Consider the following 25,600-nt stretch of genomic DNA (forward strand, 5'->3'; position numbering starts at 1 on the left):
TCCAGTACAAAACTCTAACCATGACATACAAAGCCATCCACAACCTGTCTCCTCCATACATCTGTGACCTCGTCTCCCGGTACTTACCTACATGCAACCTCCGATCCTCACAAGATCTCCTTCTCTACTCCCCTCTTATCTCCTCTTCCCACAATCGTATACAAGATTTCTCTCGCGTATCACCCCTACTCTGGAACCCTCTACCACAACACATCAGACTCTCGCCTACCATCGAAATCTTCAAAAAGAACCTGAAGACCCACCTCTTCCGGCAAGCCTACAAACTGCAGTAACCACCGATCAACCAAACCGCTTCATGACCAGCTCTATCCTCACCTACTGTATTCTCACCCATCCATTGTAGATTGTGAGCCTTCGCGGGCAGGGTCCTTACTCCTCCTGTACCAGTTATGACTTGTATTTTTTAAGATTATTGTACTTGTTTTATTATGTATACCCCTCCTCACATGTAAAGCGCCATGGAATAAATGGCGCTATAACAATAAATAATAATAATAATAATTGGCTTGGAGAAAAGGATTTTACGGTGAGTACACAAAAATCTCCTTTTTATGCCTCACTGCTGGAGTGTGTTTGACTCTTCAAAACATCTTCTCTTGTCCATACAGCATTGCGGAATATGTTAACGCTATATAGGCGAAATAAATAATAATAGAAATCCAAAAACAGAAAAAAGGACCACACTGCCAGCTGGTTCTATCACCTAATCAAAAAGAACTCAGATACCAAGAAGCAAAATTGGATGTCGGGTGCTCACGCTGAAATAAGTCCATGTCACCGCTGCATGCAAATAGAAGAGAAGCGGGCACTCACCATCCAGATAAAATCCAAACTTGGTCAAGACCCGTGGAAGCGCAACTGCGCGAAACGGCCGTCGTCTTTGGAAGCCCGTGTTCCCCTGCCTGTCCTGCATTTGACATGATGTCAGAATAAAGTTTGGATTTTATCTGGATGGTGAGTGCCCGCTTCTCTTCTATTTGCATGCAGCGGTAAATAATAATAGAAGTACTTTTTTTTATTAATTTTTTTTAAATGACATGCAGCAAATTTCCTTTTTTTTTTTTTTTTTCCTGTGTTTGTTTTTTTGGGTTTTGCTTGCTTTTCCCAACAGGAACGTGGTGGAAAAAAAAAGCTTTGATAGATTCCCTCCTTTCAGTTTCCAATTATTTTTACTATACCAACTTTACATCAGTGAATAGAAGCAATCTTCTTAACATCCAGTAGCCAAAAAAGTACCTAACAAGTCCTGGCCAGATTCATGGCTCATTACAGTGTATCGGTGCCCTGTCTTGTAAGATCTTCACAGTGTGGCTAGTTTTTTAGACTGTGGATGTAAACCATAATTACATTTACTGATTGCAAGCAGAGTTCTTGAAATAAGAAGATAATGGAAAACAACATATATTAGAAAGTTGCTAACTTTTAATGTGTGGATAAAACTGAAAATGTTCATGCTTTAAAATTTCAGGAACCCAGCACTCCTGTCAGTTCCCCTGTCCTCGTGGCTACTATAATCCTGACCCTCGGTCACACAGTATCGATAGCTGTCTGCCTTGTATCTCAGGGCATTACTGTGGGGCAGAAGGACTGAGCGCTGTATCTGGAAAGTGTGACCCCGGTGAGTGTGAATTTCCTACCATTTTGCTTCTGCAGAGTGTGTAAGACCTTCGCCTAGTTAGCAACCACACACATCTGTCTGCTGCAGCCTCCGCTCCAGCTTATGTTAGAAATTATTAGGGGGTTGTACACCATAGAGAGGGAGATGGGGGAAGAATTCATGTAATACTGGATGGCAACTAACTCTGGCTGTAGATGCAGAGAAAAGTACATGATCCTTCATGAGTTGTATAAGAGGAAATCAGTCCAGGAATGAAGCCGTGCTGATACATGAGATCTAGTGAAGACAGATATTACTTCCAGCATGTATAACTGGGTGGGAACATGTCAAAAAATTAAAAGGCTGAAACTATGAAACTAAGCTGCAAACCACCTGAGCAATTAAGCTTTACCTAAAAGTAGCCACTAACACATGGAAAAATGTGTCCATAGCCTATAAGTAAAATAAGGGCTGACTGCAGACCTTCATGTTCTTACAATTACATTAGTTACTACATAAAGCTGTAGGAATAGGGTCGCTGTGGATCCTTTAACCTGAAGCACTGTAACCACTGCTACATCTGTACTTCAAGGAATATTGGGGGATCTGTACAATGTGTTGTCTACTTCTCTTTAGGTTGGTTTTGTGTTTTTACTGCTTGGACTCCGCAGCCATTTGATCTGGATAATTACACCAGTGCAAACTGCTTGTGTCCTGCCACCTCCACTGGAGGAAAGTGCCTGCCTAGCTTTTACTGTCCAGAGGGCACCACTGAGCCGATATCCTGTCCTTCTGGGTATTACTGTGAGAATGCGGGTGAGAAAAATGGTTATGTGAAAGAAAAACGTAGACATTAAAATAAACCTATCATCCAGTCCTCTTCACACACAGCAGGGATGAGGGACAGACATAGAAAACAATTTACTGAGTGGAGCACAAAGCAAAAGTATCTGAGGGGAAGCGTGTTGATTTCTTGAGTTTGGGGCCTTTTTTATTATGTGTCTATATTTATTGCAATATCTTCTAAAGTTTTTTTTTCAATGGCCAAGCCCTTTATGCTGGAGGCAATCATTATCTAATAAATTGTCTTGCATGTGGCCATCTAGCCACCTACAGCATGAGCCATCCTTTATCTCATCTATTCACCCACTGCATGAGCCACTCTGCTTCTCACCTGGTCACCCAGAGAATGAAGGACCCTCCGTCTCACCTGGTCACCTAAAACATGAGCCACTCTCCGTCTCACCTAGTCACCCATAGCATGAGCCACCCTCCATCTCATCTACTCACCCACTGCATGAGCCACCCTCCGTCTCACCTAGTCACCCACAGCATGAAGGACCCTCCATCTCAACTAGTCACCCACAGCATGAAGGACCTTCCATCTCACGTGGTCACCCACAGCATGAAGGACCCTCCATCTCACCTAGTCACCCACAGCATGAAGGACCTTCCATCTCACGTGGTCACCCACAGCATGAAGGACCCTCCATCTCAACTAGTCACCCACAGCATGAAGGACCTTCCATCTCACGTGGTCACCCACAGCATGAAGGACCCTCCATCTCACCTAGTCACCCACAGCATGAAGGTCCCTCCACCTCACCTATTCACCCACAGCATGAAGGTCCCTCTGTTTCACCTAGTCACCCACAGCATGAAGGACCCTCCATCTCACCTAGTCACCCACAGCATGATAGACCCTCCATCTCACCTAGTCACCCACAGCATGAAGGACCCTCCATCTCACCTAGTCACCCACAGCATGATAGACCCTCCATCTCACCTAGTCACCCACTGCATGATAGACCCTCCATCTCACCTAGTCACCCACAGCATGAAGGACCCTCCATCTCACCTAGTCACCCACAGCATGAAGGACCCTCCATCTCACCTAGTCACCCACAGCATGAAAGACCCTCCATCTCACCTAGTCATCCACAGCATGAAAGACCCTCCATCTCACCTAGTCACCCACAGCACGAAGGACCCTCCATCTCACCTAGTCACCCACAGCATGAAGTTCAAAAAGAAAAGAAAAACAGATTGCCGCACCAACCGCTAGTGAAAACACCTATGCATCTATGTGTCAGATATCCAGCGTATATGCCAATTGCAGAACTTGGATGCTGCCACAGAAAAATAGTCCATGAAATAGCAAAAAACGTAGAAAGAAGTGGGCACTCACCATCTGCTAATGTTCAGTCTTTATTGTGCCACATGTCAATTGCAGGAATAGCAGGGAGAAACGTGATATAAAAAGACGACGGCCGTTTCGCGCTGCCGCACTTCCACGGGTCTTGATGAAGACCCTCCATCTCACCTAGTCACCCACAGCATGAAGGACCCTCCATCTCACCTAGTCACCCACAGCATGAAAGACCCTCCATCTCACCTAGTCATCCACAGCATGAAAGACCCTCCATCTCACCTAGTCACCCACAGCACGAAGGACCCTCCATCTCACCTAGTCACCCACAGCATGAAGTTCAAAAAGAAAAGAAAAACAGATTGCCGCACCAACCGCTAGTGAAAACACCTATGCATCTATGTGTCAGATATCCAGCGTATATGCCAATTGCAGAACTTGGATGCTGCCACAGAAAAATAGTCCATGAAATAGCAAAAAACGTAGAAAGAAGTGGGCACTCACCATCTGCTAATGTTCAGTCTTTATTGTGCCACATGTCAATTGCAGGAATAGCAGGGAGAAACGTGATATAAAAAGACGACGGCCGTTTCGCGCTGCCGCACTTCCACGGGTCTTGATGAAGACCCTCCATCTCACCTAGTCACCCACAGCATGAAAGACCCTCCATCTCACCTAGTCACCCACAGCATGAAAGACCCTCCATCTCACCTAGTCACCCACAGCATGAAAGACCCTCCACCTCACCTAGTTACCCACAGCATGTTGGACCTACTGTCTCACCTAGTCACCCAGAGAATGAAGGACCCTTCATCTGTCTTACTTCCTAACAGTCGGGTACAGTGAGACCATTCTCTCTTTATACTGATGCACAATTGGTTTATCTAAGGCTGTAAAGAAAAATATCAAAACTTGATGGAAAGTGTAGTAATCAGAACCATTACTGACAGGGGCAATGTCCAACTGTTTCTAGTTTTCTCTCCACATAGCTCTGCATGTACTAAATTACCAATCCTGAGCTTCCCTCGTACAAGTCTTTGAAAAAATGAATTCAATTTATGCTTGCAATAGTATTTTATCCATGCTGTTATTATGACTTTTTCTTACTTTGTGCCATATTCCAGGCCTCGCTGCTCCGTCTGGTGAATGCGCTGCTGGTTTCTATTGCACGGGTAGGGCCAAGACTTCCAAACCCACTGATGCCCTGCAGGGAAATATCTGTCCTCCTGGGACATTTTGTCGTAGGTCCATTAGTTTCTACTATTTTGCTCCCCAGTTCCTCGTCTATCTGTTCATCATCTTTTTTGGTACTTGTAGCAAATGGTTCCCAGCATCCACAGCTCTGTCCGGCAGGCACATTTTCAGCAGATTACAGCTTAGGAAGTGTCTCTGAATGTAAGCCGTGTCCTCCGGGGCTGTACTGCAGTGGATCTGGCATCGTGTCCCCCACAGGACAGTGCCCAGAAGGTACCATCCAAAGAAAAGATAAGATCTGATGTCTTTTACACCATTTTTGCATTTCTGTCCTATTTCTTGCTTCTTCGTTTTGTCTGTATAATAGTTTTCTTGATGCACCAGATTTCATGTTCATCTCTTTTTGCAGGTTATTATTGTCCTGAAGGGCAGACACAGCCTGATGGGTTACCATGTCCCTCAGGGCATCGATGTACAGCAGGGAGCTCAAAGCCTTTACCTTGTGAGTCTGGATTTTACCAAAATGAAGAAAAGCAAACCACGTGCCGCATCTGTGAAGCAGGTAGACCTAAACCCAGGAAACAGATATGGAGGCCATAACGTTTAAAGCGGGGTGTCCAGGGCTTTTATATCAATTTCTTATCGATAGGATAGGTCATCAATATCTGATCTCGTTGCGACACCCGGTACATCCGCTGATCAGCTTTTGCTGGTGCCAATGGTGGTTGGAAGGGCTTAGTTACGGAGCGTGGGGTGCTGGTATCATACCCCAACCGGTCAGATATTTTTATAAAGTATATAGAAAATTTCCGGATAACCTCTTTAAGTCATAGATCTGCAGAATATGGCTGTTTTGAGATGATAATCTGGATTTTAGAAAAAAATTTGCACCACTTGTGCAGAACTTCCATATGATATTAATAGATAATTTATTAGTGAGAGCAATTTGAAAGGGAGTTTGCAACTATTTTATGGGTTTTTTTCTGAGCTGACTGATGGCCACATGAAAGTTGAGCTGATCTTTGTTGTGGTCATAAATCAGCTGAGATCAGACAAAGAAAGATCAAAGAGTTACAAACTCTCCATCAGAACAAGCCCACTGACATATCCTTAGTAACTCGTTCTGCACCCAGCAATGTGCAGGGAAACAAAAGAGCACATAAAAGCCAAATGGTGCAATACTTTCATTCAAACTCTTTCAACAATTTTTATGCCCAAAATAGATTTTCGTTACTTAAATGCATTACCCCCAAAGGTGTCCGTATATTGTATACCTTCTGCAACTCTCAATTATACTTTGTTTCAACGTATCAACATTTTAGAGGTCTCTGCTTGCTGTCAGTGAACTCTGTTTATTTTCAGAGGCAGTAAATCTTTATGTGGCTGGTTTTCACCACAGCTGAGAAGTGGATACAATGCATCAGACAGATAAACAGCCTGAACTCCGGACTGATACATTGTGACAAAGCATCAGAGATTTGGAAAACTGCTGCTGATGTATTTAGCTCACAAAACATTGTCTAGACTGGATATAAATCAATGTATCCACCTCTTAGGTGATGGTAGGATGAGAAACCAAAACACATAGTAAATAAGAAAAGTTAGAGAGTTTTGTTTGTTTTTGTTTTTTTTAAAGCATGCAAAACCTTTTTTTTTGTTTGTGTCCTACTTGCTGTGTACCTCAGGATTCTTCTGTGAGCGGAGGGAGCTTCCTGTCAGTGACTACACACAGTTCATTTGCCCACAAGGGTATTTTTGCCCTTTGGGTACACAGTTTGGTACTCAGCACAGCTGTCCAGAAGGATCCTATGGACCCAGACGCGGCCTGTCCAGCATCGGGGATTGTCTACTGTGTCCACCAGGGAAATTTTGTAAAGGATCTGGACAAGCAGCTCCTACAGGTAAAGTTCTATATTACGTGAACCATCACTATAAAGTCACCATTGTCGTATACATACAGTATATGCCTCATATTGTAACATGTCTTGTAGGGAACTGTTCCTCTGGGTACTGGTGTAAGGAAGGGGCGGCAGATGAATATCCACAGGATGGGCTTTCTGGTGACATTTGCCCTCCAGGACATTATTGCCCAGAAGGTCTGGATCATGTTAGGTAATACACATAGTATCTGAAAATGGCACATTTTATTATGAGTTCTGTATTTTGTTACTAGGGACACGATCACCACAGCCCTGTCCTGCTGGCACCTGGACAGACGCAGAAGGTCTGGGAAATAGACACGACTGCAGACCCTGTCCTGGGGGAACATTTTGCAATAGTTCTGGTCTTTCCATTCCGTCAGGGCTGTGTGCACCAGGGTGAGTTTGAAACTTATTCTTTTCTATCTCCTATGGTATGTTTATATCGGCAGATATACTGTAATCTTTTTTTGCAGGAAAAAAATCTTGTATTGTATTACACCAGCAGCAAAAAGTGTGAGATGTTATCAAATCTCATCCATGTTATTTTATGTTCTGAATATCCACTGTAGATTTATCCTTTGCAATTCATAGGTTAAAGTCTGCTGCAAATTCAAATAAATATCCATTACAAATAGTGTGCAATGTGCAGATTTTGCTGTGGATTTCCCTCTGAACGTCAATAAAAAGATACTGCAGAAAATCCATAGCAGAAAGTTTAAGTGTCTGCTGTCATTTAAATTACTTAATTAAATTAAATTAACTTCTTATAGAATTGCTTTTAGCATGTTTGGGCAATGATCGGCCCTTCAAAGTACTCATGTTCTACATACAATATGCTGCTCCTGAAATACACTGCAGATGTATGTTACGATATGTAAAAAGAGGATTTTTGGCACTTGCAATAACAGCCCTTTCTCAGAGCCTTCAATGGAGGACACGGGAAACCCTGGATGTATGCTGCTGCCACCAGGAGGCTGACACTAAAAATTACACCCATGGTTTTCTGTGTCTCCCAATGAAGCAACAGATATATTGGGTTTAATTTTCTTTCAATTTCAGGTATTACTGTTCAGGTGGAGCTGAAATATCAACTCCAGTGGATGGTCTGTCAGGAGGTCTTTGCCCCCACGGACACTTTTGCCTATCTGGATCATCTATTCCTATCTTGTGCTCTCCTGGCTCTTACATGATGCGGAGCGGAGCAACTGAATGTGATGTGTGTCCAGCTGGTAAATACTGTGTTCCAGGAATGAGCCCTCAACCGTGTCCTAGAGGTAAGATGAAAGTCAGCATCAGCAGAATAGTGAGCTCAGCTCTGGGGTATAATACAGGAGGTAACTCAGGATCAGTAATGTATGTACACAGTGACTGCACCAGCAGAATAGTGAGTGTAGCTCTGGAGTATAATACAGGATGTAACTCAGGATCAATAATGTAATGTATGTACACAGTGACTGCACCAGCAGAATAGTGAGTGCAGCTCTAGAGTATAATACAGGATGTAACTCACGATCAGTAATGTAATGTATGTGCACAGTGAATGCACTAGGAGAAAAGAGAGTGCAGCTCTGGAGTATAATACAGGATGTAACTCAGGATCAGTAATGTATGTGCACAGTGACTGTTCCAGCAGAATAGTGAGTGCAGCTCTGCTCAGCTGCTGCTCGTTGTGTTGATTGTGGGTGCGGTCGCTGCTGATCCTGCTGTGTGCTCCTGAGCTCCTGGGAACCACCACCTCTCCACCCGGGGACCTGCTCTCTCTCTTACCCAGGGAGAGAGTGGGTTTCCGGGGATGAGTGAAGGAGCCAAGTCCCAGGCTTCTGCTTCCCGGACCAGGCTGGCGGGGGGCAGAAGGAACCAGCTACCAGCCTGCACATCAGAGGATTCGGGGGTGAGACGCTCCACCAGGAGTCGCAGCAATGTGGCTCCTACTCCTCCGAGGTCTGCAGAGACTCAGAGAAGTCGCAAGGCTTCCATGGAGGAGAAACCTGCTAGCGTGCAAGATGGCGGTCCTTCCGGAGGAAAGCCGAGTGCTCACGGAGGTGAGGCCAACCTCACTGAGGAGGGTTGGACGCTGCAGAGACCCCGGGAGTCTGTGTCCACCTATGCCTCCCGGGTCATGAGCCACCTCCGTGAGGATGAAGAGGCGAGTAAGACACTGAGAAGGCTCCGGGAGGAGCTGCGCTGCACAAGCGCAAAAGCTGCAGGCGCCTCCAGACCCAGGAAGACGCAATTCCAGGCGGAGGTAAAGAGGCTGAAGCTTGAAATTAATGACCTGGAGGTAAGAAAAGCATTTATTCAAGAAAAAAGTGGACCATTTAAAGAAAAATTGCAAAATGAAGACCGATTCAGATAAATGGCTGATAACAGAGAGCAAAGGCAGATAGGGCTGCAGCCTGGGAGCCAGGTTGATGATGATGATGATGACGATGAGGAGAAGGAGGATGACCAGCGGAAAGCCCCACCTGGCAGCCTGCTTTGTCACTCACAGGCCACGTGCGGCGAGCTCCCTGCTGGACAGGCGACAATGACATCTCGTCGCAGTTCTGCTGGCTCTGGGGAGGACAGTGACATCGGCCAGGGAGGGGCGCTAATGGCAGAGATCAAGCTCCTGGAGTCCCCAGTGTGCCTTCAGAACTTCCATCTCGGTGATGATTTATCAGAGGAGGCACCTGGGGGCCAGAAGAAAACGGTAAAGAAGATCAAACCTAAGCTACAGGAAGTGGTAAGCTATGTATATGCCCCCCTCCCTGTACCCCCTGAGTCGGCTGCAGGGTCAGCTCGCTGTATAAGCCCCGTTGCCCAGCCCGGGTTCTGCTGTGGATCCGGTGCAAAGGCACGGGGAGATTACAAAGCACGGTAGCGAGGCGCAGAGCTCCGTCTCTGCTTGTAGTAGCGGGGATGTAGCAGCAGGTGCATCAGCCGAGAGGCTGGACAGTGAGGGCGGCCCGGCGGCGGGCAAAAGGTCAGGCCATGATACTGTGGTCTGCTCCTCAGTGGGAGGGGGGAGCGGCCCGGTGTCAGGGGCAGCTCCGGTAGCCTCACTGCCCCTGAATGCTGTTGCTGCTGATCACTTAGTTGAGAAGCGGCGGCAGTGTGAGGGGGTTGCTAGGGCTGGGAGTTCCGGTCCTCCCACCAAAGTCCTGTTCTGTGTTGGCGCCGCTGGTCAACAAGATGCTGATATAAAGGATCAGCGGCGCCCCACAGCGGCGAAAGATCAGCGGCGCCTGGTATCAACAGTAAAGCAGCGGAAAATATCATCTGATGATACAGAGGGCACACATAAGTTTTGTGGAGGAGACTCAGCCCCTTGTGCCTGATGATGCGGAGGTCAAAATGTCACCCCCTGTTGTCACTGGTCCAGCAGGAGTGAATGTGGTGGTGGGTATGGATGAGGAAAATTCTTTGTCTAGTGGTGTAGTTGCTGGTTTGGTAGAGGGTGAGGGGGTTATGGAGGTGGATAATAGTGATGCTGTTGGTGTGGATGTGGTCACTGGTCCGGTTGCCCCCCGGTGGTGGCAGCACCTGTCAGGAGTTTTGCCGCTGTCACCTCCGGGGGAAATGGGGCATCCTCCTCGTCTCCGGGCTCTGGGGACTGCATGTTGCAACGGCGTATCCTGGAGGCTCTAAAGAAGGAAGAGAGATCACTAATGGTAGAGGGTCGAGAGTTTGATCTATCCTTTTGGATAGAGAGCATATATAGCAAACATGACCCAGACACATGAGCATAATAAACCGTAATAGATTACCCATAATCATGTGTCTTTTAGGACTAATAGACCCATCATCAGTATCATATAGAGACACCATAAACAGAGCAATGATGCAACTGGTCACTTTTGTATAGAAAAACTCAATATAATCTTTATTAATAATAATTTAAAAACACATCATAACATCAAACCAAATTTGGGGAACAGGGTGAATTTGGAGCACCTTATACACTCTGTGTGTTACATAGGTGACGGACGCCCATGTCCGGACTCAGAACCCACCACTAGATGTATATAACTGTGTACATGGTCCATAATGTGGACTTTAGCAAGCGTTCTTACTTCAATAGTATTGATACCGATCACCGGTTACCCTAAGGGGCCCCTTGAAAAAGGATTAGGTCCGAAACGCGCGTTGGGGCAGACGCCATTGCCCGGACTACAGGCTCACCTTGATACCCCCGCTACAGAGGTAATGATTTTAGCCGATTCTTTGGACTTTTTATGTCCATCTAGTGGTAACTCTCTTTGGGGGTATGTGGCATGTGGTAATGTTAGCAGTGTATTCTTAGGGTAACCGGTGATCGGTATCAATACTATTGAAGTAAGAACGCTTGCTAAAGTCCACATTATGGACCATGTACACAGTTATATACATCTAGTGGTGGGTTCTGAGTCCGGACATGGGCGTCCGTCACCTATGTAACACACAGAGTGTATAAGGTGCTCCAAATTCACCCTGTTCCCCAAATTTGGTTTGATGTTATGATGTGTTTTTAAATTATTATTAATAAAGATTATATTGAGTTTTTCTATACAAAAGTGACCAGTTGCATCATTGCTCTGTTTATGGTGTCTCTTTTGGATAGAGAGGCATGGCCTCGGGCCTTCCGAGAGCAAAGAAGGGGGGATACAGTGTGGTCCCTCCCAACAGCTGGGCCGGGTAGTGTGCGTAGGAATGTGGTCCGTCTTCGGTGGAGGGGCAGTGATGCGTGTCCTCCAAGGTCTAAAGTTGTGGAGCTCCTGCTCAAGATGTGCTTCAAGGCGATTGACATCTATGCCTTGATACATGCCTATTCCACACCTGAGTTTGATATCAGCTTTGTTTGGCCGGAGGGGCTTGAGCTCATCTGGTTGAACTATGAGTTGGCAAAAAATGAGCCTGGCTGGCGAGACTTTGCCGTTCAGGTGGTGTCTCGCCAAAACCAAGTCAAGAAAGTGACCGTGATGACTTGTTATGACATCATGACGTGGCTTGGCCGGTATGGAGAGGTGGTAGAAATGCCAAAGAAAAACCGTGACGAGTTTGGTATCTGGTCAGGGGCCGAGTCTCCACTCCCTCTTAGCTTTAAACACATCTGCCATGTTTGGCAGCCTGGTCTCTTGCAAAAAGAAAATGTCAGGTTCAACCCGGCTGAGAAAATCAAAGGCCGCAAATCTAGCTGTATTTGACTTAATGCTGGCGACATTAATGGACGCCAGTGTCAACGGAGTGGGTTCCGCCATCATTGGTGATTGAGTTAGATGGCTTTCTTTTTCCCACTCCCCTTATCCTCTGCCTCAGAGGAGGAATCCTTCCCCCTCTTTAATGACAATGAGGTATCCATTCCCACGTGTTTTTTATTTTTATCGTCCTCGTCTCCGGACTCTGGGCCAGTCCCTCCCTCCAAGGATCTTACATTCCCAGAAGAAGGAGACTCGGCGTCCCCTGTGAGCCCCGCCGAAGCCAGAACCTCACCCTCAGCTTCCTCCTCAGAGGAAGAGATGTTTTCAAGGGATTGGAACCGGTTAGAAAGGCCAACCAGAGGGGAGTCGGTTTTTCCTTCCTTAGGTACCTTGGTCAGAGCGGGAGAAGATCTTTTATCTCTCTTCTTTCTCTTCTTTTTGGTGCCGAGCTTACGCTTGTCCTCTAGCCACTGCCTATTATCCTCATCCATACTTTCATAATGGGAGGACTCTGAGGCAGTGGCACTTTCCTCCCTGTGGATCCTCCTGACCTCCTCATCCAACTCATCATCCCTCGGGGCCTCAGCAGCAAGACTGGCGTCCAGGACAGGGGCCACCGCAGTAGCCCGAGGCTCGCCCAGCTCCCTATCCTGTCTGCGCTTGTCTAGACGCCTTAGCTGGGCAGGCGTCTTTTTATTGCTTTTCTTCCTTGGCCCCACAGCTCCCTCACCCCTGCTAGTCCCTTCCCCAGCAGAATCAGCCTCACGGCTTTCTCCCACCGGGGTCACGACTGCGTTAGTGAAGGAGCGAGGACAACGGCTGAATGGGTGACCTAACTCATCACACAGGTGGCACCTAATCTCCACACAAGATGCAGCAAGATGGCCAATATCCCCACACTTCTGCACAGTGCAGTTTGCGCTGAAGTGTGTGGGGTCGCCGCACTTGTGACAGAGCTTCGGTTGCCCCTGGTAGAAGACCAGGATACGATCCCTACCCAGGAAGGCAGATGATGGTATATGGGCAACCGTACCACCTGAACGCTTAAGTTTTACCATAAACGTGCAGGCCCCTGACCAGATACCAAACTCGTCACGGTTTTTCTTTGGCATTTCTACCACCTCTCCATACCGGCCAAGCCACGTCATGATGTCATAACAAGAAAGCGACTTGTTACAAGTCATCACGGTCACTTTCTTGACTTGGTTTTGGCGAGACACCACCTGAATGGCAAAGTCTCGCCAGCCAGGCTCATTTTTTCCCAACTCATAGTTCGACCAGAAGAGCTCAAGCCCCTCCATCCGAACAAAGCTGACATCAAACTCAGGTGTGGAATAGGGATGTATCAAGGCATAGATGTCAATCGCCTTGAAGCCCATCTTCAGCAGGAGCTCCACAACTTTAGACCTTGGAGGACACGCATCACTGCCCCTCCACCGAAGACGGTGATTCCCAGCCCCGCAATGTGAATAAATTATAAGTCACTGAGGGGCTGGGATTCACAGGCAGGGCGGCCGCGCAGGCGCAGGCACCAGACAGGGGATAAGAGCGCAGGCGCCTGCTACTTTTGAAAACAGCGGTGAGGAGGAAGCGGCGCCCGGCGCCAAGAAGATGTGAGTGACAGCTTTGTGCTGTCTGAAGCAGGGGGGAAACGCCGGCCCACTTGACTGAGGAGCAGGTATTTCAGACAAATTATAAAACTGATTATTTCTCAAGTTACAGCACCCAGACCTAAAAGAGCCACCTTGTCAGAATGCAGCATTACTGCTGCACAAGGTGGCTCTTTTAGTTTGAAACGACTGGGGGGGAGTGACAGGTTCCCTTTAACATCTGAATTCTATAAGACCTTTAAGGACGTTTTGGTTCCCCTCTTGACTGAGGTATTCAATGAGTGTCTTTCCTCGGGCACTCTGCCGAAGTCAATGAGGAGGTCTGCTCTGATCATCCTGTCAAAGGGTAAGGACCCATCTTGCATTGAGAATTGGCGTCCCATAGCGCTTCTCAATGCAGACAGGAAGGTTCTGGCAAAGGTGCTGTTTAATCGGCTGGTGAAATTTGCACCCCGACTCCTTTTGGAGGCCCAGCATTGCTCTGTTCCAGGCCGCAGCGCATTTACTGCTGTGCTCAGTGTCCGAGAGGCAGTGGAGCAGGGTAGGGCTGGTCACTGGAAGGGGTACATGCTGTCACTGGACCAGGCAAAAGCGTTTGATCGGGTTAATCACGAGTACCTCTGGTCCGTCCTTCTGAGATATTGCCTGCCGGGGGGGTTTGTTGATTGGCTTAAGACCTTGTACAGTGGGGCAGAGAGTTTCCCACTTGTGAATGGTTGGATTGGCAGCTCTTTTGAGGTTGGGTCCGGTGTTCGCCAGGGTTGTCCCTTGAGCCCGCTGCTGTACGTGTTTGCTATTGACCCTCTTCTTAGGAGGGTGGAGCGTGGACCGTTGGCCGGGATCGGGATGGACCAGGCAGCACCGGAAGCCACTCTGAGGGTGGTGGCGTATGCCGATGATGTCACTGTGTTTGTTTCCTCTCACGAGGAGGCAGGGTGGCTGATGTCAGAGGTAGATCGCTACTCGGAGGCATCCGGGTCCAAGATCAACCGGGATAAGTGTGAGAGTCTCTGGCTGGGAGGAGGAGATCCTTGTTTTGATCTCCAGGACCCAAAGTCTCTGCAAAAGTCCTTGGCATCGAATTTGGCCAGGGGGATTACTCCAAACAAAATTGGGACAGCAGGCTAGAGATCGCCACTCAGAAGGTGGACCAATGGAAGGGTTGGTCTTTGACCCTAAGGGAAAGGGTAAACCTGATCAAAACTTACCTGCTCCCTTTACTGATTTATCTGGGCAGTGTGTGCATCTTGCCGGAATCTCTCTGGACTCGGGTCTACAGTTTGTTCTTCCAACTGTTATGGGGGAATAGACAGAACCTGGTCAAGAGGGAGGTTACTTACCGTACGAGGAAACTAGGAGGGTTGGGTATGGTCAACCCTGTGGTATTCCTTGTGGATACCTTCATTAAGATCAATATTGCAAACCTCTGGAAAGAGAGGGCTCCTCCGTGGGTATTCTCCTGTAGGGGATGTTTTCAGCCTTTCTTCCAGGAATGGGAGACAGGAGGGCAAGTGAAGGATCTTCGCACACCGCATGGACATCTTCCGGCTGACGCTACCTTGGTTCTGAAGGTAATTCGTCGGTGGGGTCTGGGAATGTGGGAGATCAGGAATCTGCCAAGGAAACTCCTTGACAATAGGGTTCTGTTGACCCATTTCCAGAGGCCTCTGGCACTCAGGGACAGCCCAAGTCGGGATCTTGGGGTGGGTTTGCATCTTTTGAATTCTATCAGGATCCCCTCGAAGTTTTGGGACTTGGCTTGGCGCTGCTTCCATGGGAAACTGTGTGTGAGGGACAATCTGAAGTGTAGGAGCTCTGAGGACAGGAATTGTCCTCGGGAACATTGTAGTACCTTGCTGGAAAGCATGGACCACTTCCTGCTTCATTGTCCCTTCAACACAGAGGTGTACAACAGGGTAGGCGCCTTCATTGGCTGGTCTCGGCTGGCCGGTCACTCCTATGCGGAATGGGCCTATGGAGCATTTGGAGACCTTGGTGGTCGGGACCGCTGCACCTTATTTCTAGTTAGCGCAGTGGTTAGGTATCACACGTGGAACGCACGGTGCTTAGTATTGACGCAACGAAAAATCCTCCCAGTGGACGATGTGTTTAGGACCATACTCGGTGACCTGGTGAAGGTGCGCTCTCTGGAGTATGGGAGACTGGGCACACGGAGGGCTGCTCTCCTCTGGAGGGGCTTTTCTTTTAGTGTGCCCTAGTCTGGTCATCTCCTTTCCTGGTGGTGGGCTGCTGCTGACACTGTAGATTTTTGTTTTGTTTGATCATTATACAGTGATGTAGGGCTGCAGGCGCCAAACTTGGGCTTCGTGATTTGTGATTATTGTGGTGTATGCTGCTGTATATATTGTATATATTGTATATAGGGATATAGATTTGGGTGTAGGTGTTAGGTTGGGTGGTGGGAAAAGGGGGGAGGTGGGTTTATCTTGTGGGACTATGGGACACTGGGTTGTTTGGGGGAAAAACTGTCACTGCCTGATCTGGCCTATGGACGTTGGACATGAACTGAGGCATGAGACACAGGACGAGCTCTAAGGTCAGTGCGGAGGTTGGGAATGGTGTGCTTGAGTGTGGGGTAGTGGTTAGCTTAGTATTGTATATATTTGCATAGTTTGTGGTTATTTTATTTATAAAAATAAATAAATAAAAAAAATAAAAAAAATTCAAAAAAAAAAATAATACAAATAATAATAAAAAAATATATATATGTATGTGTATATAGCCTTTGTTTGCTATTGTTTATTTGTTTTTGTGTGTTATTGTTTATCTTGTTTGATATTATTTAGTTTGGTGACCGCACCAGAAGGTGTAAGTACTTAATGTTAGTTATTATTAGTTATTATTCTGTATATATAATATGTGTGAGAGGAGAGGAAGAGCGGCTGGACCAGTGTTCATTATACTGATTATTTTCTGGCTGATATTTCTGTTTTGTTTCTGTTACTATTATTGTTATGTTTTTCATTTTTATACTAAAAGATCTACAGAATGTAACTCAGGATCAGTAATGTATGTACACAGTGACTGCACCAGCAGAATAGTGAGTGCAGCTCTGGAGTATAATACAGGATGTAACTCAGGATCAGTAATGTAATGTATGTACACAGTGACTGCACCAGCAGAATAGTGAGTGCAGCTCTGGAGTATAATACAGGATGTAACTCAGGATCAGTATGGAATAAGCAATATATTTAATAACTTATTTAGACACAATATACCAATATATAAACTATAAAATTATTCTTTAAGTAGACTTCAATAAGGTGTTAATATTTTTGCTGTTTTAGGATTTTATTGTCCCCAGGGGACCAGCTTGGATTGGAAGCCTTGTCAGCCAGGGTCCTACAGCTCCGATCTCGGCCTCAGTGATGCTTCTGGCTGCAGATTGTGTGATGGAGGCAAATACTGCCCGTTCTATAACTCCACCACGGTGAATGGAGATTGTGCAGAGGGATATTATTGTATATCTGGAGCTCAGCGACCGGATCAGGAAGAAGAAATTATAGGTAATGTTGGATATAACTTAAGGTCACAGCTCATATCAAGATGATGCAGCATTCCTACCTTTTTTCATAATATTAACATTCCCTTGTTATATAATTAGGATCAGCTGGTCCTTGTCCACCCGGTCACTTCTGTCCTCGGGGCAGTGTGGCTCCTACACCTTGTCCGATCGGCACCTTCAGCTCCAGAATAAAGCTGCTCTCAGAGGTAGGAAATAATAATGATGGAAATGATTTATAAAGCCTGTTATAATTTTGAAACCTAAGAAGGGAATAGAAAATGTATCACAAAATAAAATAAATAGAATAAATATATTATGTTAGTAAGAAAGTAAATGCATTTGTCTCATAGGCTGAATGTTCTCCATGTGCTGCCGGACATCACTGCGACTCGCCTGGCCTTGTGCTGCCCGCTGGCCCATGTTCTGAGGGTTTCTATTGTATCTTATCAGCTATATCGCCACACCTCTTCTCAGTTAGCTCTATGGGCGGTCCGTGCCCATCAGGTACTGCCCACATGCATGTCACATGTAAATGTAATAATAATAATAATCTTTATTTTTGTATAGCGCTAACATATTCCACAGCGCTTTACAGTTTGCACACATTAGCATCGCTGTCCCCAATGGGGCTCACAATCTAAATTCCCTATCAGAATGTCTTTGGAATGTAGGAGGAAACCGGAGTACCCGGAGGAAACCCGAGGAGAACATACAAACTCCTTGCAGATGTTGTCCTTGGTGGGATTTGAACCCAGGACTCCAGCGCTGCAAGGCTGCAGTGCTAACCACTAAGCCAATATATAAATCTTAGGCTAAGTTCACACGTTGCAGAATTGCCGCGGAAATTTCCGCGGCAATTCTGCGCCTCCTGCCGCGGGTATATCGCATGCAGAATTAGCATGCATATACCCGCAGAAAACTAGCGTTTTGCAAGCATAATTAGCTTGCAGAATGCTAGAGTTTTCCAAGCGATCTGTAGCATCGCTTGGAAAACTGACTGACAGGTTGGTCACACTTGTCAAACATAGTGTTTGACAAGTGTGACCAACTTTTTACTATAGATGCAGCCTATGCAGCATCTATAGTAAAAGATCGAATGTTTAAAAATAATTTAAAAAATAAAAAACATGGTTATACTCACCTGCAGACATCAGCGGCGTCCGTTCCTATAGCTGGAGTGCAGTGAAGGGCCTGCCATGACGTCACTGTCTTGTGATTGGTCGCGTGAGTCACATGAGCGGTCACGCGACCAATCACAAGACAGTGACGTCATCACAGGTCCTGAACCACATCATCTATAGGAACGGAAGAGAGATCATGCACCGGAGAGGCGGGAACACTTCGGGGGCCATCAGACGGTGAGTATAGGACTATTTTTTATTTTAATTCTCTATTTTTTACCAATTATATGGTGCCCAGTCCGTGGAGGAGAGTCTCCTCTCCTCCACCCTGGGTACCAACCGCACATGATCTGCTTGCTTCCCGCATGGTGTGCACAGCCCCGTGCGGGAAGTAAGCAGATCAATGCACTCCTATGGGTGCAGAATCGCCGCGATTCCGCAATTTTAATGAACATGCTGCGTTTTTTTCTGGAATGCGATTCCGCTCAGGAAAAAAATGCAGCATGTGGGTTTTTTTCGCGGTTATATAGCGTTTTTATAGCGAAAAAAACGCGAAAAATATGCTACGTGTGCACACAGCCTTAATGTTTACTGTGGACATTTTACATTTCAGGACATTTCTGCCCCATTGGCTCCTCTGCTCCTCAACCCTGTCCTCCTGGGACATTTAACCCCATGGAAAGGCAGGGTATTTGCTTACCTTGCACAGAAGGGTAAGATCCTGCTTGCATGCACACCTCGGACTGTAGTTGTTATTGTTCGTGTGCTGAGATTAATGTCCTATGTGCACCCTCTCTTGTCAAATCACAGGTTCTTCTGCCTCAACAAGACTTCATCCCTGGAAGGAAAAGAGTGTCCTCCTGGATTCTACTGTCCTGGAGGGACGGTCTCTCCGGAGCAGTTCCCATGTCCCAGGGGCACATACAATCCGTACCAAGGAAGCCGTGCAGTAGAGGACTGCTGGCCTTGTGACCCAGGTAATGATCAGTGAATAAACTTCTTTGTGATTGCTGATAGCATTCCTTCATCCTTTTATTTAAGTCTCACTATTACCTTTTTAGATATTGTGTTTTTTCTTTTTCTTTTTGCAGGACATTACTGTGACACATTAGGACAGACACGGGTGACTGGTCTTTGCTCTGAAGGATACTTCTGTGTACATTCTGTGATAACATCCACTCCAAACCAGGGAACTCTGGGAGATGTGTGTCCGTCAGGGTATTATTGCCCAGTTGGGTCTGTCGTTCCTCATCCTTGCCCCTCTGGTTCATACAGTAACAGCTCGGGAAATGTTGGACCTGAGGCGTGTGAGCTCTGTGAACCAGGTAAGGGAAAACGTCAACTGTTTTTATAGATCACTGTAAACTTGGCCATAACTAGGTCTAGACCTTTGTTCATTTATAGCTTGAAGAAGGCCATATGCGGCCGAAATGTTTCAAGTTACTCTCTGTGTGTGCTGTAACTTTACTAAAGCAACTTATCGGAGGCAAACCTGACTTGAAGTTTGGACTTTACGCTTTAACTATAGATGTAGGCGTCATGTGTGATAATATGGAGCCCAGGGATTGAAGGTGCAAGAACAATGTATCTTTTTGTAAGGGATAACACATTGGTTTCTCCTATCTTGCACTTATATGGTTTCTCTAATATATGGCGGTATTATCCATACCTTTTAATTATCGCCACTATTTCAGTTTCTTGCCGTTTGGTGGTGGGATTCATTTTTCAAAGGTTGTATTGTGAATTCTATTGCACCCCTGATTGTGTTTGAACATTGGGGGGAACACGCCCCTGATTTTTCCATCCAGATAAGAAATTTCCAGCATCCCCATTTATGCTTCTGATTTTAATTTTGGATTTCAGTTTTTGTAATGCAAGAGTAGAAAACTGTGCTAAATCCACAGCATCTCAAAAATCTTTGCACAATTTAATGTATATTTTGTTGAGGACTTTCCATTGCAGAAAGTGAATGATATCAAGTACAATTCACTCCAATCTCCTTATCTTAAAACATCAATTTGTTGTTTCAGGATACTTCTGTGATAGACCTGGACTGGCAGCTCCAAATGGCCCCTGTGTTGAAGGTTACTACTGTACCAGAGCATCTGTATCTCCTCATCCTGCGGAGGTGATGTCCTCTTATTTATTTCCATGGTGCATTTATATTGTATTATTGCAGAGGCTGTTATAATTGAGATTCATGATGTATTTATTCCATAGGTGGCCAGCAGTGGTGGCCCATGCCCTGCCGGTCACTTCTGTCCACAGGGAAGCCATATTCCTCATCCCTGTCCTGCAGGCACCTTCTCACAGTACTTGAGACATTCCAGCTGTACGGCGTGTCCAGAAGGTTTTTACTGTCCTGAGCAATCCACTAACACAAGCACTTGCCCTGAAGGTAGAGATATTTGTTTAATTCTCAAAGTCTTGATCACTGTGATTTTATGTGCATATGCTGGCACCTGCATGAACTTGCATCATGTCTCTAAGGCTACGTTCCCATGATCAGGAAATATCAGCGCTTTGGACGCAGTGTATTTTTGCTGTGTCCAAAATACAACATTCTATTCACGCAGGTAAATACAGTTGTGTTCACTGAACAATGAGAATTTACCACATCCAATACATAGCTATTTTGGAAATTGATATGCTGCGGCTCGTAAACCTGGGCAGCGGGTGAGTCTACACAGAGTCAAATAGAAGCACAATGGGATTTTATAAATCCCATCCACTGTGCTTGTATCCTAGATCGCAGCGGTTCCTGAACATGAGCACGTACCCTTAATAGTGGCAAGGTCCATATGTATCTATGCTTATTGTTACTCTATATAAGACGACAAAGTGATTCGTTAAAACTACAGCAAGAAGCCCAATTAGTGACCCAGTGTTGCAGTTTGGATCTTTGCCCCTATTACCCACTGCTAGCAGATTGTGAAAAACCTGGTGACACGTTCTCTTTAACTTTGAACATCTACCATACAGGTACCACAAATGTCGGGTGCGTATGTATAGGGTGGGCCTTTACTGTACACAGTGGGTACCGGCTATGTTAAACCACTGGTACTGACTGAAATAGATATGATTTAGCTCCAAACTCTACTGTTTAACCACTTAAATGCTGTTTTCATTCTCTAATACCAGCATGTAATTGGTGCAATCCCAGTGGAACGTCAATTGACGCTCAAATCATACCGAATAACGCAGTTGCGGGGTGCCGATAGGTTGCCTGCCATGACAGCTTAGGACCTACTGAAGCCTTCCAATAGTGCCGTTTTTAAATAATTAGTTAATTTCTCCATATGCAATATGGAAGTATTGCAGTATATAGTGGATGCCAATTAACAATCTCAAGTTCAATTTCCCTAAGGGACTAGAAAAAAAGAAAAAATTAATAGAAAAAAATAAGTAGTTAAAAAGCATACTTCTGTATCCAACCTCATTTTTTACAGTGCAAACATAAAAAATAAGCACGTTTGGTATTGCTGCGTCCGCAATAGTCTGATGTATGAAAAAAATCAATTTAAGAAAATCAGTAAAGGCAAAAATACAATCTAAATTACAGAATTACTCCATTCTAGGCACTGCCTCTCTCTCAAGAACTGCAATAAATGCATCATATCTACCCCAAATTGGTGCCAATAAAATGTCCACTCGCCACACACAAAGCAAGCCCTCATACAGCTTAAGGCTATGTGCCCACGTTGCGGATTCGCGTGTGGATTTTTCCGCACCGTTTTTGTAAAATCCACAGGTAAAAAGCACTGACTTTTACCTGCGGATTTACTGTGGATTTCCTCCATTTTTTGTGCGGATTTCACCTGCGTTTTTACACCTGCGGATTCCTATTGAGGAGCAGTTGTAAAACGCTGCGGAATCCGCACAAAGAATTGAAATGCTGCGAAAAATAAAGCGCAGCTTTTCCGCTCGGTATTTTCCGCAGTATGTGCACTGCGGATTTGGTTTTCCATAGGTTTACATGGTACTGTACACCGCATGGAAAACTGCTGCGAATCCGCAGTGTCAAATCAGTGTCAGAAAACTAAAAAAAACTATTGGTCTCAGAAAAAAAGAGACAGAAGCTATTATTTTTGGCACAAAGTTCTGAATTTTAGCTATTAAAATATATTAAAAAAAAGTTTGGTATTTCCATAATCGCACTTTGAGAATCATATTGTCAGTTCATTTTTACTACTAAATACATGTGCTTCTCACAAAATTAGAATATCATCAAAAATTTTATTTATTTCAGTTCTTCAATACAAAAATTGAATCTCATATATTATATAGAGTAATTGCAAACAGCGTGATCTATTTTAAGTGTTTATTTCTGTTAATGATGATTGTGAAAACACGGGGGGTCGGCGGGCGACTTGGGTCCGCTACCCGGAACTGCATGGACCAGGGACTGTCCCACCAAACGCCCACTCTCCTTTTAACGTGGGCGTAACACTACTCAGACAAGACAGGGTGAGGGTAAAACACCGTGGCAATGTTTATTGAACCACAAAACAGGCAGATAACAAATAGAACTGTCCCAGCACAGTACCCAAGATGGTGCACATTACAGAGTCTCACCCTTCCGCTGACCCGCCGGGATAATGGCAGGTGTTACATCAGAGCTTCCAGGGTTGCTACTGCACATGTGGTACACACACAGAGAGGAGGTAACGACAAGCATAGGAAGATGACAGTCCATTGAGTCCATACAAGGTACAAGGCCAGTTGACACGAGAGTCACAACCTGGCTTATCCGAACATCTCCATGGAGCTAGGCGACCAGCGGGTCCCAATCCTGGCTTTCTCCCAACATATCCATTGTCCAGTGATGGTCAATGGAGCAGATCTGTATTCTTCCAACCAGAACCGAGAACCACTAGGTTGTTTCCTGTAGAATGATAGATTCGTGTCCCTAGTGATGGTGCCATGATATTGGCTGCTGTCCTGTCTCTGGTCCTTTGGATATATATGTCTTGGTAGAATCTCTGGCTGTCTCTTTCTCCCAGTCTCTCTGTATCTGAGGCCACAATCCAAGCTGCTGGAGGTCTAGTGTGAAGTTTCCACAATCAGTGATGGTTTCGGGAGCCATGTCATCTGGTGGTGTAGGTCCACTGTGTTTTATCAAGACCAAAGTCAGCGCAGGAAATTTTAGAGCACTTCATGCTTCCCTCTGCCGACAAGCTTTTTTGGAGATGGAAATTTCATTCTCCAGCAGGACTTAGCCCCTGTCCACACTGCCAAAAGTACTAATTCCTCGTTTACAAACAACAGTATGACTGTGCTTGATTGGCCAGCATACTCGCCTGACCTTAACCCCATAGTGAATCTATGGGGTATTGTCAAGAGGAAGATGAAACACCAGACCCAACAATGCAGACGAGCTGAAGGCTGCTATCAAAGCAACCTGAGCTTCCATAACCCCTCAGCAGTGCCACAGGCTGATCGCCTCCATGTCACGCTGCATTGATCCAGTAATTGATGCAAAAGGAGGTGCAAGTATTAAGTGCATTTACTGAACATACATTTCAGTAGGCCAACATTTTGGATTTTACAATAATTTTTCAAGCTGGTGTTATAAAGTATTCTAATTTACTGAGATAATGACTTTTGGGTTTTCTTTGGCTGTAAGCCATAATCATCAACATTAACCGAAATAAACATGTGAAATAGATCACTGTGTGTGTAATGATTCTATATAATATATGAGTTTCACTTTCTGCATTGAAGAACTGAAATAAATTAACTTTTTGATGATATTCTAATTTTGTGAGAAGCACCTGTAAATGCCATTATCCTTTGTACATGGTGATGACTTTGTGCTGATGTCAGCCTTCCTAGATTTACAACCAGTGATAATGTACTTTTGATATATAGGTTATTACTGTCCAAGAAAAACAGAATTTGCAGAGCAGCACCCCTGTCCACTGGGTACATTCAGCGGAAACCAAGGAGCTCCTGACATTGGCACGTGCTTACCCTGTCCACCAGGGATGTTCTGTTCAAGACGTGGACTGGGAAGACCAGAGGGATTTTGTGCACCTGGCTGGTTTTGCCCTGCAGGGTCGATATCTGATAAACCTGTTTATTCTCTCAAGATTCCAGGTAATATATATAAGAAAATGATCTGTCCCAGACATGTAATGGATGCATGGCTGTATGGCTCGTTACAGTGAGTATCTGAGATTTATCCTGTAATGAGACGTACACATGTGATGAATGGGCAGCAAAACCCCATAATGTGTTTGTACCATGTATGTGTCATTATTTTATCTATTTCTTCTAGGACCTACAATATCATCTAACCTTTCTAGATATGGGATGTGCCCACCAGGAACATATTGCCCCCTAGGTTCATCTCACCCTATTCCCTGCACACCAGGTAATATTTCTTGTACATTTCTGTCCTTTCTTGGTTTCTTAAACTTTTAAAAACTATTGGATTTTTGAATAGAAAGAATTTGGTTGCACTGAATAAAATGACAGTACATGCCAAAACCTGGACAGTCACAGACATGGATCAAAAATGTCCACCCACATATTGAGTCCAATAAAACATTAAATGTGCAAACTTAAAAAGGAGACAAAAAAGGCAAAGTAACAGGAGAGGAGAGAGGGGAGGACAGAAGGAAGCCAAAAGTATGGAGCAGCAGTCAGCGAAGTTATTGAAGTCTCAAAGTTTTCCTTGTTAAGTTAATACTTTTTAGAGGGGTCCCTGTACAATAAGCTGATTAAAATGTGTCCCGCTATCAAGAACCCCAAAGGTGAACCGCTATCACTGAAGAAATTTGGCAGTAGGGGCTTCATCGGACATGATTAGCTTTACCATGTTCTGCAAAACTAAAGTATTCTGCAATATTATGCAACTGGTCAAATGATCACAAGTTCAAGTAGACTATAAAAAAAAATAAAAAAAATAATAGTTTAAATCACCCCCTTTTTCCAATTCAAGAAAAAAAACCTTTGTTTAAAAAAAGTGTATTTGGTATCACCTTGTCTGTATATGTCCAAATATTTAAAAAAATATATATTTTATGGGTTTGTCCACTACCTGGACAACACCTTCTTAAACACTGTATTCCCATTTTCACATAAAAACACCATATATGCACCTCCCACACTGATGCAGTTCCAGCAGCATCATCCCGGGGCTCATGTGCCATTGTTCTGTCGCATGATCCGCTGCACGGCTACTGCACACTTAATATTTCCAATTGTCTGAGGTTTGTCTGAACCTTGGATAAGCAAAAGAAGTGATAGCGCAGCAGCCGATAGTGGCCACTAATAGGCTGCAGGGTTCACGTGGC

At 45.2% G+C, this 25,600-nt stretch overlaps 1 protein-coding gene and 1 long non-coding RNA gene across 14 annotated transcripts in view; one reads left to right on the forward strand and one right to left on the reverse strand.

Moving 5' to 3' along the window:
- Positions 1-25,600, forward strand: part of LOC143764221 (uncharacterized) — a 321,683-nt gene that overhangs the window by 152,291 nt on the left and 143,792 nt on the right. For 9 of the 10 annotated variants that reach the window (XM_077249606.1, XM_077249602.1, XM_077249607.1 and 6 more), the window contains 19 exons: positions 1,490-1,639; positions 2,255-2,434; positions 4,892-5,008; positions 5,085-5,234; positions 5,371-5,523; positions 6,647-6,862; positions 6,953-7,057; positions 7,135-7,279; positions 7,943-8,157; positions 16,961-17,179; positions 17,278-17,384; positions 17,529-17,682; positions 18,913-19,012; positions 19,110-19,276; positions 19,391-19,624; positions 20,330-20,427; positions 20,520-20,697; positions 24,171-24,398; positions 24,580-24,675. In XM_077249606.1, the coding sequence (XP_077105721.1) occupies positions 1,490-1,639; positions 2,255-2,434; positions 4,892-5,008; positions 5,085-5,234; positions 5,371-5,523; positions 6,647-6,862; positions 6,953-7,057; positions 7,135-7,279; positions 7,943-8,157; positions 16,961-17,179; positions 17,278-17,384; positions 17,529-17,682; positions 18,913-19,012; positions 19,110-19,276; positions 19,391-19,624; positions 20,330-20,427; positions 20,520-20,697; positions 24,171-24,398; positions 24,580-24,675 (3,012 nt within the window). The remainder of the gene's footprint in view (positions 1-1,489; positions 1,640-2,254; positions 2,435-4,891; positions 5,009-5,084; positions 5,235-5,370; positions 5,524-6,646; positions 6,863-6,952; positions 7,058-7,134; positions 7,280-7,942; positions 8,158-16,960; positions 17,180-17,277; positions 17,385-17,528; positions 17,683-18,912; positions 19,013-19,109; positions 19,277-19,390; positions 19,625-20,329; positions 20,428-20,519; positions 20,698-24,170; positions 24,399-24,579; positions 24,676-25,600) is intronic. The other variant, XM_077249609.1, reaches the window with a different exon arrangement.
- Positions 9,328-25,600, reverse strand: part of LOC143764224 (uncharacterized) — a 105,265-nt gene continuing 88,992 nt past the window's right edge. Inside the window, exons 5-6 of one of the 4 annotated variants that reach the window (XR_013213113.1) lie at positions 17,238-17,372; positions 9,328-9,555 (exon numbers count right to left, since the gene is read on the reverse strand). This is a non-coding gene — a long non-coding RNA (uncharacterized LOC143764224). Of the gene's footprint in view, positions 9,556-10,419; positions 10,510-17,006; positions 17,147-17,237; positions 17,373-25,600 lie in introns of those variants that run through there. The other 3 variants (XR_013213114.1, XR_013213112.1, XR_013213115.1) reach the window with 3 other exon arrangements.

Source organism: Ranitomeya variabilis, chromosome 4 (genome assembly GCF_051348905.1).
Source record: "Ranitomeya variabilis isolate aRanVar5 chromosome 4, aRanVar5.hap1, whole genome shotgun sequence".
In the NCBI taxonomy this organism is placed as follows: Eukaryota; Metazoa; Chordata; class Amphibia; order Anura; family Dendrobatidae; genus Ranitomeya; species Ranitomeya variabilis.